The sequence below is a fragment of the Urocitellus parryii genome, chromosome 6 (genome assembly GCF_045843805.1).
Source record: "Urocitellus parryii isolate mUroPar1 chromosome 6, mUroPar1.hap1, whole genome shotgun sequence".
Classification (NCBI taxonomy): domain Eukaryota; kingdom Metazoa; phylum Chordata; class Mammalia; order Rodentia; family Sciuridae; genus Urocitellus; species Urocitellus parryii.
The window spans coordinates 45,823,157-45,835,991 of NC_135536.1; the positions used below are offsets into that span (position 1 = coordinate 45,823,157).

General features: G+C 38.4%; 1 protein-coding gene across 6 annotated transcripts in view; it reads left to right on the forward strand.

Annotated features, from left to right (window-relative positions):
• Npas3 (neuronal PAS domain protein 3) overlaps positions 1 to 12,835 on the forward strand; it is an 830,756-nt gene that overhangs the window by 761,085 nt on the left and 56,836 nt on the right. For all 6 annotated transcript variants that reach the window (XM_077799936.1, XM_077799935.1, XM_026414289.2 and 3 more), the window contains one exon: positions 4,886 to 5,004. In XM_077799936.1, coding sequence (XP_077656062.1) covers positions 4,886 to 5,004 — 119 coding nt within the window. The remainder of the gene's footprint in view (positions 1 to 4,885; positions 5,005 to 12,835) is intronic.

The following is a 12,835-nucleotide window of genomic DNA, read 5'->3' on the forward strand; positions in this document are numbered from 1 at the left end:
AGTGACTGCAGAGGGGCATTCCCCTCAACTAAAAGGAAAACTTGTGTAAGAAAAACAATAACTTCATCAAATTTCAGTGGACACATATTCATTTTAAATTCCTAAAATGCATCAGCTTCTAACAAACCTAGCTACGTTTGCCAGTGAAACAACTTGGCTTTATCAAAATAATTGCAAAATGAAACAGTATCACCTTTGTCGCAGAAAGTCAATTTGGGTGTTTGCACTTTGGATTGTCCTGTGTGCACAGAACATCTCAAAAAGATTTGAAAAGATTTGTTTAGACAATAAAGTGGGAACAAGAATATACAGTCGACCCTTCATATGCATGGGTTCTGCATCTGCAGATTCAACCAACTGCTGATCAAAAATAATAAAAATAAATTGTGTCTGTATGAATATGTGCAGACTTTTTTCTTGTCATTATTCCCTAAACAATACAGTTGATAAACTCTTTAGGTAGTGCTTACATTTTCTAGTACTATAAGTATACAGGAGAATACACATAGATTATATGCAAATGCTACACCATTTTCCATAAGGAACTTGAGCATCTAAGAATTTGGGTATCTGTGGAGGTTCTGGAACCAATTCCTTATGAATACTTAGAGATGACTATATTCAACTTCATATCTTAAGGACTTATCCCAACTCCATTTCTCCTTTAAAAAGAAAAATATTTTACTTACTATTAAGAGGGAGCATTTCTTAAAATTTAATTTTTTTCTTCCTGTGAGGTGTAGTGGTGCATGCTTATAATCCCAGTGAATCAGGAAGCTGAGGCAAGAGAATCACAAGTTCAAGGCCAGCCTGGGCAATTTAGTGAGCCCCTCTCTCAAAATAAAAAATAGGAAGGATATGAGATGATATGAGATGTGGGGAAGGTAGCTCAGTGATAGGATGCCTCTGGGATCAATCCCCAGTACTACAAGAAAACTGGAGGGGGACACCTCTGGGGCCGTAGCTCAGTGGTAGACCACTTGCCTAGCATGTGTGAGACACTAGGTTTGATCCTTAGCACCATATAAAAATAAATAAATAAAATAAATGCATGCTGGTCATCCTCTTAAAAAAATAATCCTTTTTTTTTTCTCTCCTGCACACTCAGGATTTGTTGACAGTTTGAGGGTTCTGATTCTAGAACTACACTGAAAACATTTGGAGTGTACTAAAAAGAAAGGTCCTTTTTCTGCTTTGGCCTCATGCTCTTGGAGAGACCCAAAAGAGAGTTGACAGTGTTCAGAATGGCCCCGGCCCTAGTTTCAGCCTAGAAAGAACTAGATAGTTCTCAGTCATCTACCTCCTCCTTCCACCTCTTATACCTCTTCCTGCCCCTACCTAATAGTAACGAGAACAACAACTACACCACCAGTTACAGATTCACAAACAGATGTGGAATGACACAGGTAATGATTTCACATGATGGTTGATGGCATTTGCCAACATAAAAATTATTACCCCTTTTGCTATAAATTCTTCTATAAATTTTATAAACTATGCAAAAACTGACATTTCAAGAACTGAGGTGATTTAGATTTATTAAAAAGTTGAGCCCCTGGAGATTCAACAAAAGAGAGTACTTTATATTTCTTTATTTAGTTTTTAGTTGCATGGGTCTCACTTTTGTTTTTCCAGCTCCTGGTTTATAATTCATAGGTTGAAACTAGGCATGACTGAGCTTTGACCACTTAATCCAGCTTTACTACAGATGTCTCCTGGGTCTTGGGCAGCAGATAAAACTTCTCTGAATTCCAAATTTCTTTATCAGAGCATGTGGGATTCATGGCCACTCTCTAAAAGTTGACAGAAAACAATTTCATATCTAGAAAGCACTCTAAAATGCATCTCAGACATAAACTGGTGCCACTGTCTCTAGAGAGGATGGGTCCCAGGGAGACTTCTGTCACTACTCTGTCCTCTCTTTGTCTCTTCCTCACGTGCCCCTCTCTATTCAGCACCACACTCTGGTGTGGCCACCATGGCTATGCTGCCTTGGCTCTCTCCCAACAGAACCTTCATTACAATGTACCTCTCACCTGAGACCGTCAGAAAGGATCTTTCCTAAAGCAGCTGCTCTTGCCTGTCATGTGCAGAGACACCATGGTCACAGTTGGAATAAACCAAGTACATTTACCAGCCCCTGTGGAAACATGGCATGGTTGTGTGTGTATGCGCTGCGAATGAGTTCATCACATGTCCCTTTGAAAGGAATGGCATGGCAGGTTACTTCCGCCTTTGTCCTCAGAACTAGAAATCATGAAGAATTAAAGTGGAAATCATCATCATAAATCAGGCTGTTTTCTAGCTTGCCTGTCTCCCTCTCACTGACTCAACTCTCCCACCCCTGCTCTTAAAGTTTGAAGACTAGTTTAGATTATAAATCTCAGCTTCACTGGGGCAAAACCTGACCTTAGCATTCCTTGCACACCAGTTGTCCCCGGTGTAATTAACACTGCCCTGCATGTTTAGGCAATTATCATTGCACCCCATGGTGGGGTGCTGTACTCCCGCCTCCGCTGGGGCAGGAGGCAGTGTTTGGCTCCACGGCTCTTGCAAATCTTGTGTCTTCACCCAGCTGGAGGTGCCCTTGTGGTGGTCTCTCCTATACACTGTTTTCTGAAAACAGTAGTGATTTCTCATGATGTCTGAATTACCCTCCCTTCTACAGTTATAGGCAATTCCTTCCTGACTAGGTCAGGGTCTCCAGGACCCTGGCCCTAAAACATATTTCACTTCTCTGGGAAGTTTCATTTGTCCTCAGCTATTGCAAACACGATCTTGCTGAACAGAACTGAATTTTGAACGCTGTTTGTGGTGGGGATTCTGATGGCTTCACGTTAGTTCAAGTCTCTGAGGACCAGTGCCAATAAATGTGAAAGGGACAACAGTAGATTGGCATACTTTTCCATTTCCACCAGGATGAAAAAACTGCTATAAATTAAGTCTAACCTTAAATGTATAATCTGTCCTTGGGAGGGAAAAAAAAAAAAAAGGATATAGCATCTTCAAGCTCTCGGCATCCCTTACGAGAAAAAATTGGTTCTAAGGGTCTCTGATCTTGTGTTTTAGTAAAATAGAACTGCACGGCTGACTGACAGTTCTGATCTAAAGCATTTACGTTTAAGTTTTGATCTCTCTGCTTTTGATTAAAACTAATGAGCTCATTTAATTCAAAATGGGAATCTCTGATAAGAGAAATAAGGTTGATGTGATTGGATTAGAGGGGCAAATTAAACTCTTAGAGCAGAAGTTTGTGCTTATATAGTGTATTAAAAAGCTGTTGGCGTATTATGGCGTGTTAGATGATGAGAAAAATTTCATAGTAATTCATATTTAATCAGAAGAAATGAAAGTACTAAATATAACATGGCTCTGCTTTTCCCTCGAGTGATAAAAAGCTGTACATTTAAAATGACATCAGATCCATGCTCTCTAAAACAAAAAAAAGAAAAAAGAAAAGAAAGAAAGAAAGAAAAAGAAAATCTTGAGACACATAAGAAAGGGATGCTTGTCAATGGTCCCATCGCCCCAGAATAGAAATGCCACAAATGTAGGAATATAGAGTCTTATTAAGAATGATACAAGAAAAGCCCCAGACCACAAATAGCAAGGTTTCTGTTATTAGAGTAGCTCTCATTTCTTCATCTGAGCATCAAGTTTAATATGACAAATAGACATTATGTACTCTTAGAAATACATGAATTACATTTCATAATCTAAAATTTAAAAGCTTGTTTTACCATTTTTATCTATTTTAGTAGCCATTTTTACATATACTTAGTTCTTAAATCTCTTAATTAACTGTATTTCTTTACCTCCATTCCAGAGAAAATTAGTGTTAGCTTAGGGCTACTTAAAAAAAAAAAAAAAAAAAAAAAAAAACCTTCATTGTTGTTCTACATCATTTTTTCCTTTTGAATAAGAAAAACTTTAATATTTAAGAAGAGTAGAATTTGAGTATTTTTTTAGGCTTTAACCCCCTCACCCCCCAAAATTATTTTATTTGCAGGAAGAGACCTAAATTCATAAAATACCTTAGAAGCTTATTTTTAAGAAAACAGACTTATGCTGCCTTCTGATCCTTTTGCATGAAGGTATGCTTAGATCAGCAAGATTTTAAGCTACCACTTTTAAGTTTCATAAGTCTACAAATTTTCTACTTACTCTAAAAACATATGAAAGAAACAATTAAGTATTTTGTTTAAGAGAAGAAACCTATTTTCTCATATCAGAAGCAGAGAAGTGAAAAAAGAGACCCCTGCCTATATGGGTAAGGGCCAGGGGCAAGATGCCATTGTGACAGGAATGAGAAGTTGATATCGTGAGTAGTTTTTATTTCTGTCCTCGGTACATCCCATTCTCATCCCTCTGTCTGGAGTCAGTTGAGAAGACCTTGGGTTTCTTGTCCCCGCAATGAAGAAAACCAACTCAGGAGGGCAAGGACATTGGTCAGGATGTGGCTCTCCAGTCTAGGAGGCTTTGTGGTCTGACCCCTCATCAGAAGCATCTCTGCCTGTACCTTGGTTGACCCCATAAATCTACAGGGCCTTTTTCCTGACAGTCCTCTCTGCACAGGACTCAACTGAGTCTCAAAGTGAGCTACAATTACTTACCATTGGAACCCACTTAAGGAGCTGCTGCAAGTTAAAAGACTTGAAAAAAATCTCTAGCTAGAAACAGGAAAGAAGCTACTTTAGACACATTAATTTTTCTTTTTTATTTTCTGCAAAGTAAACATTCTCTAAATGAGGTAAATTGATTACTACACTCTTAGCACCCATCAGTCATTTATTTTTAGTGAACTCAAGGATTGCACCTGAGCAGTAGCTGTGAAGGGCTGTGGAGAGCTCTAAATCACGTGTGTATGTATTTTTGTATTCCTCAGTGGAGTCCACCAGCCCCAGCCTGCTAACCACTGACAACACCCTTGAGCGTTCCTTTTTCATCCGAATGAAATCTACTCTGACCAAACGTGGCGTGCACATCAAATCGTCAGGATATAAGGTAAGCTGGGTTCGAAGAGGGGAGACATTTCTGTTTCAGACCAATCTGAGCTAATTTGCATTGAGTTTTCCAGATGCCTTGGGTCTGTATAATTAACACATGTGACCTTGACCAGCCCATAGGGTTCCTAGTCATCTTTCCTGTCTCAGAGTAGGGCTTCTTTATACCTCCTTATCACTTTATACCTCCTTATCACTTCAGACATTGCTGATGCACTAAATGCCCCAGGGTCCTGTCTTTTCTTAAAACGCTGGTTAATAACACGCCAAGTGCTTCAGCACCTGCAAGAAATTCACTTTGATGGAGAAGGTGACCCAAATTCATATCAGTCCTTAAAAGGAGTATTCTAGAACTGTTGCTTATGAAAGTTCTACTTCTCTCACTTTCCCCTTCTAATTCTCCCTTTCTCGTTAGGGAAAGACTGTTCAGCTTAGGAGCATCTTGGCTGCTGATATCTGTACACATAGATAGGAAAATCAGGTTGGGTGTTAGAAACTTTCATTCTGAAATTACAGTAATTGAACATCAGTCATACGTTAGCATACACGGAATACACGACATACAGAGTATATGTTCCTCACAAGCAGAGACCAAGTCTGGAGTCATAATCTACATTATTATCATTTTAAGGTTAAAGATATAAAAGCCCTCTAATCTCAAGAAATTCCAACATTCCAGTTACTATAGCAACATAAATTAAGACCTATGAAATGCCTTTGGCAACCTGAATCTTATCAATTTTACAGCACACCAACCAATCTCAAGCAATATTTATTGTCTGTAGGATGGCAAACAGAAACAGAAACTGAATGTATCATTGATGTGGCCAGCATGACCTTCCCCAGTTTGGGACTTTAGAACTCCTGATAACTCAGTTCTTTAGGGTGACCATAGCATTGTCAAGGGTAAAAACAGCTGTTAACATCAGGCATTGAAACATTCAGATAAGTCATCAGGAGACTAGCAGCTGTATAAAGTCAGAGTCAGGCACTTTCTTTGACATTAATTCTTAAGAAAAAAAAGGGGGAAAAAAAAAAGAAAGAAAGGAGGTGGGAAAGCGGGCCCTTCCAAGGACGACCTTTAGCTGAGCTGTCCTACAGTCTGAAAGGCACATGTGGTGCAACCTTGACCTTTCCAGGGTGTGAAGCAAAGAGGCAGCCAGGGCAGTTCCACCTGCGCCTGCCGCCTGCTGCAGTTCACCCTATGGAGGCTGGTTGCAAAGCAATGTATGGGGGAAAGAAAACAGACCTCATCCTTAGGACCACTTTGTAATTCCCTGCCTTGCTGAACACTATGCATTTATTAGTTGTTAACTGTGTAGCATTAGCCAGTTTAGGATTCTATAAACAGACTACAGATGTGGAGATTATTGTTACTTTTATGCTAGAATGAGGCATTCTTTGCATCCCAGATTTTAGGAGCCCTATATTTTCTTTCAACTCTTACTTTTCTGTCTCTCAGCATCGTTTCTTCACCTTTTCTGGGTTTTACTGGTTTGTGGGGGTATATCATAGGAGGAGCAGGTTTTAAAATGCAATAGTTAGTATAATTCAATATCATTAGATAATGTAATTTTTAAAATTCTGTTTATACTACAAGCTAGAAATCGCAAAGCTCTTCAGAATTTTTGGTCTGCAAGAGTAGAACTGGTCAGGTGCAGAGGCACATATCTGTAATTTCAGGGTCTCAAGAGGCTAAGGCAGGAGGATCTCGAGTTCAAAGCCAGCCTGAGCAACTTAGCAAGGCACTAAAAAAATTATTGAGACCCTGTCTCTAAATAAAATATAGAACAGGGCTGGAGGTGTGGCTCAGTGTTTAAATACCCTGGGTTCAATCCTTGGTACCCCCCCCCAAAAAAAAAAAGGCTATGTGGATAAAGAAGTAATATGAAGAAACAGTTTGGGCCTACGAAAGAGACCAAGTATTTTGTGTTTGATTTGCCATATGGGCATCTCAGCAAAGTTGATTTTGCTGCTAGACCTGATCAGACAAATGAAGATCTTAGAGACTGATACTTCATTCATTCAGCAAAGATTCATTTAATTCCCACTATGGGACTTGTTCCAGATCCTAAAAATCCAGCATTGAAGAATAATGTTTTTTGCTTTCATAAAAAGTTTTCCTCTTACAAATCCCACCATTATGTACAACTATAATGCATCAATAAAAATATGGAAAAATGTTTCCCCCTTACATTCTATTGGGGGAGATGGACTGTAATAAATCAATTAATAAAGAAGGTGATCTCAAAGAATAATGAATACCAAAGTAACAACAGGTGAGCTCTAGGGCCTGACAATATGTTGGGCATGGTATAGTTTACAGATATTAAGCATCACAACAGTCCTAGAAGAAAATGCTTTTATTGGTTCCACTTCACAGAATAAGAAACTAATGCTAGGGAGGATGATTAGCATATTTATGCTAGAACCAGGCATTCTTTGCATCCCAGATTTTAGGAGCCACATTAAAGAAGACAGAATTTGAATTTGGGGAGTCTCAATCCACACCCCATGTACTTAACAACTAGGCTACACTACTATGTGGAGTGAAGTCAGGTAAAGTGAAGGAGTGGCTGGTAGGGACCAGAGACCACTTTAGATAGGAGGGTCACAGAAGGCCTCTCTACATAGCTAACATATCACCTATGAGTAGTGAGTAAGAAGGGAAGAAACAAATGGAATAAAAATGTTTCTGAAGCAATTTCATTTTAGGATTAAATATATCTTGCTATAAAGGTGGCCTTAAAGAAATAAAATATTAAAATGCACAACCTTGAACAAACAGTATTGGAAAAGATTTGGGAGCTATTGCAGAACCCATCAAATCATATAATGTTAAAGTACCCATACTCCTCTACCATACCCTATTCAAAAGTCTTTCCCAAGATACCATGAAAGCCCCCACCTAGTGCCTTATTCCCCTCCCCAGAATGGCTGCCTACAAGAATTGATTCATCCACTGTCCCCCAATAAGATGAATCACCCAACAGATATGACTTGTCCCCTCCTCCTTCTCAGTGAACGAACATCTCTCATTAATTAACCTTGTCTGAAATTTGGTAGAAAAACTGATGAGAACCCATGACATACACAACTGAATAACATCCCTACTTATTTGTTCATTCTCAGTAAGTAAATCTAGCAGCTTATAAAACATTCCAATAAAACTGGTAATCATCCCGCCACCACACAATAAACACAAATAAAAGGAAACAGTGAAGATAATTTCTCTGTCCCAATATTCACCCTAATTTATTACTATTGTGTGCATCTCTCTTTTTCCCTTAAAGATCCAAGATGGTAAGTCTAGCTCAGTGCAGGTCACTATACTTCTCTCCATTTTCTCCTGTGATTTTGGTACATGAACCTTTAGAAAGTTCTTCATCATTTTATCTGTTGCTGTTACCACTGACAGTAATCACAGAAACAAAAATACCACTTACTGAGCATTGACCCTGTGTCAGGTACTGTGCCAACCATTTTATATTTATTTTTTTTAATCCACAGAACATTATTATTTGAAAGCCTCCTTTATGCATTGTTTTTCTCATTTTCCATATAGTGAAACTGAGGCCTTAATAGACAAAATGCTTTCCCATGGTCATAACTTTTAGGTAGCTAGTAAGGAGTCAAAATCGAATTCATGCAATATTGATTGATTGATTTTTATCAATACTGGGGATTGAACCCAACGGCACTACCACTGAGCTTCACCTCCAGCTCTTTTTGTTTTTATTTTGACACAGGTTGATAAGTTGCTGAGGCTATCCTCTAACTTGCAATCCTCCTGCCTCAACTACCTAAGTTGCTGGGATGACAATCATGAGCCGTGGTGCCAAGATTGAATCCATGCCATTAGATTCTAGCATTTTAACCCCTCTCTTCACTGCTTAATTAAGTCCAAAGATGAGCTCAGGATGAGATGGACATCAGTATTTGAAACATTATTGAATTTAAATTTTTAAAAGAAAAACTTCTTGCCTGATTAAAACCTTCCCCTTGTGGCTCACTAAATCCCATTGCACTGATATAGCCACACTTGTTGATTACAATGCCCCCCCAAGGATTTACCTTCCTTCCTGGCACTCATACCTGCTCCCACAAAGGCTGAACATCCCTAAGCTGGAAATCTGAAATGCTCCGAAGTCTGAAACTTTTTAACACTATCATAATGCTACAAGTAGAAAATTCCACACCTGACCCCATGTGACAGGTTGTAGTCAAAACACAAATGCACTAAAAATATCATATATAACTACCTTCAGGCTGTGTATAAGGTGTCTAAGAAATATAAATGAATTTCATGTTTAAACTCGGTTCCCATCTCCAAGATATCTCCTTATGGATATACAAATATTCCAAAATCTGGGGGCAGAGGGACTGTAATTTGAAACACTTCTGGTCCCAAGCACTTCAGATAAGGGATACTCAACCTGTACCACATAACTAAGACTCTTAGCCAGAGAAATGCCAGTCTCCATCTACTACAGAGTGTCAACTGTTGAGGCTTAGTTTGCTACACCCCTGTCCTCAGGAAAGTTGCCCTTTCTAATGAAGTTTCCTAACTATGAGCTGACATTGGGTTGTTTCTGTCCTCATTTGCTTTGAAATCCACAGTAGCATGTTATCTGGTCCAGCCACTGCTTATGCCTTAGGGGCTTCCCTGTTGTTTGGGTCTCATTGTTGGGTACATATCTTAGCCTAACACAGCTCCCATTTAAATTGCCTCCCATCCCTATTCTGCCTTCCTGATTAGGTCTATGGCTGGGGGAACTCACTAGGTGTAGCACATGGGGTACAAGGAGATACGCAATCAGGGAAATTATAGAAGCGGAGACTAATTGGGTCGCCTCCTTAGCTCCTGTCTTTGGAGGATAGTTTCCTTTGGTGTGGGACTTGCAGTTTCCTAATCTACTCTTAAATTCCCACCAGCAGCACTGTCATTTCTGAAATATTTATCCCCACACATTCTAATGTCCTAACTCTGATGATAGTACAGCAGCCTAGACTGAGAAACAGACAAAGAGAGAGAAAAATCTCTGTCGTGTTTTACACAGTGCGGAGAATGTCTCTGAACTCTTTGCACAGGGAAAATCAGGAAATGCTGGGAGTTCCTGTTCTGACACATGCTCAGATTACTAAGGGAGCATGAGGGAACTCAGGATTCTTCAAAATAAACAGTCCCCCATCTGGGATGATTCAGATATGGATTTGCCTGTAGCTAAGTGTTGAACTAAATGACTTCTGAAATTCTATCCGGCCTCCTTATGATATAAAGAATCATAAAAATAATTGGTAGGTTCACTGGTTTATTAGGATTGCTGATAAGCCTCAGTTTTAAGAATAGCTATATCTAGACATGAAGTAACAAAACCAGTAAACTCCAAGGGGCAAATGAGCCAAAGGAAATTCTTTTGCCTTCTCTAAACACAAACAAGGGTGTCTTTTAAATTGGAGACTACTTGAGTTCATTTTTAAAATTCATAATTGTATCTGTTCTGTGGGGTAAGGTGCACACATAATCTTAATCGTGATTTGTTTCATTTGGAATGTCACAGATCCCTTTAAAGATTTGATGAAATCTACAGAGACCCTCCCAAGGTAAATTTATTTTGCATCTGTAGGTTCTTGAATCTTTAAAGTTTATTCATTGATCTCAAATTACAAAATCCTATTTAATATGTCATCTTCAGTACTTATTAAGAAACTAAGTCAATACATCTTCACAGATACAATAGCCTTTTCCTTCCACCTCATTTCTTCGTCTCATTTATCCATCTAGTGTTAATACATATTGAAGTCCTGTGGCAAAATACAACTCCTACACTGCAGAAATACAAAACTAAGATTTGCATTTTGATCTCCTCATGCAGATAAGGATAATCTTCTAAAATGGTTTTATCAGCAAATATTTGTTAGAAATAGTATAGCTAATATTTTAAAATTATATCTGTCGTCAAGACAGTTCTTTTCAGTGGCACCCGATCCCTCCTTCCTGTTCACTTAGGTGTGCATCACTAGAATTTCCAATGTCAAAACCACAACTAGCTAAATTTAAAAACTGAAATCTCTTTATATGCAAACTTGGTCTTGATTGAATGTGTATAGTAACGATCTCAACACCATAGCAGACTAGCAGGGAATTATTACTTACTATTTCAGTCATTTGGAATTTTAGTTCTTGGTTTAATTCTTCAATGAAGTCCACAATACTAAGAAGCTCATCTTTCTCTCTTGCTTACTTACTCCTGTTAATGCATTGCCAAGATGGCCTAAATCCACCTGCTTCTGTTTTCATTCCTCCAGCTTAATGCGTTTTTCCAGAGCTATTGTGGGAAATTTCCAAATTACTTTCCAAGAGACTTTACTTCTCCATTCTATCCTATGAACTACTCCCTTAAATATCTTCCTGAAGTCTCAGAGATCATTCGCTTCTCCACTGCTATGTCGTTAATGGGTCATCAATGGATCACAGTGCCAACATGTTTTAGAATCTGACCCCAGCTTAACTTTCCTACCACCATCTGCAACACTCTTTCCTGGTACTCTAACCAAAGTGTTCTTTCTAATCATACCCATCCAATCACTTTTCTTGAAATATGTTTGCCTATTCATATGGTTCTGGTTTTGACAATGCTATTTTCTTTTCCTAAAATGTCTTTTTGCCACCTGAAAAATTCTAACTATCAAATATTGCTTCTTTTTTCATTTCCCCTTATACATGTAAATAAAACTATTCCTTCTCCCCTGTGCTAAAATAGCATCTTTAGGTGCTACTTACACTCAGTATTACACTGTACCTCAGTATTATTATCTATAAAATGAAGTTATTAATAGTATATGACCCAAAGACTTCCTACAGATCAAGTGAGATGACAGAAACTCCATCTTCTCTCCATTTTGTAAAGTACTTTCATATAATATCATATGTAGATCACAATAATTATTTCTGGAAATTATCTCTATTTTCCCAATTTTGAAGTTAAGTAAAATCGAAGTACAGAAATGTGAATTGACTGTTCTAAAGTCACAAATATAGTAAATGGCATGGCTGAGAGAGTTATCTAGATCTTGACTTCAAATGCTTTCTTCTTTTCAATAATACCACTAGATACTGGGGGCTTTCTTATTCTGCTTTCTCCCCCCAGGACCTAGCATAATATGCTGCATATAGTTGCCACTCAATAAATTGTGGTTTAATTTAATTGCATGATTTCTCTTCTTCTGAGGTACAAATGATGTGTTGGGGTGGGGGCAGGATGTTGACAGAAGCTCCATACTGCTAGAGATCCTGCAAGCTGACATCAGTGTCTTTTAGATGTGACCATTGAAATAGCTATGAATTCAAATAACTGTACCATGATCTGACTCCATTTTCTCCATCCCACCTACAAGGATATTGTGAATTTTTATCAATGACTTATCATAATTGAAATGTACCAGATCAGCAGTATTCCCTTTCATGTTCAGTTGAGGATTCCTTTCAGGAAACAAGAGGCTGTCATGTCAGCTTCACTTATTCTTCATGACTTCATATCAATCTCTGGTGATCACCATTTTCTTTCTAAATTATCTCAAAAGTGTCTATTAGAGATTAACATTTTGGGACCCTCCCTCTTTCCTTTCTTTTTCTCCCTCACCCCATTCATTTGTATGTTTTTTTTTTTTTGTGATGATGACTTGGGACCAAATCCAAGACCTTGTGCATGCTAGGTAAGCACTACTTGTTTTAGTCAGCTTTTTTGCTGCTGTGACTAAAGGATCTGATCAGAACAACTATAGAAGAGGAAAAATTTATTTGAGGACTCATGGTTTCAAAGGTCTTAATC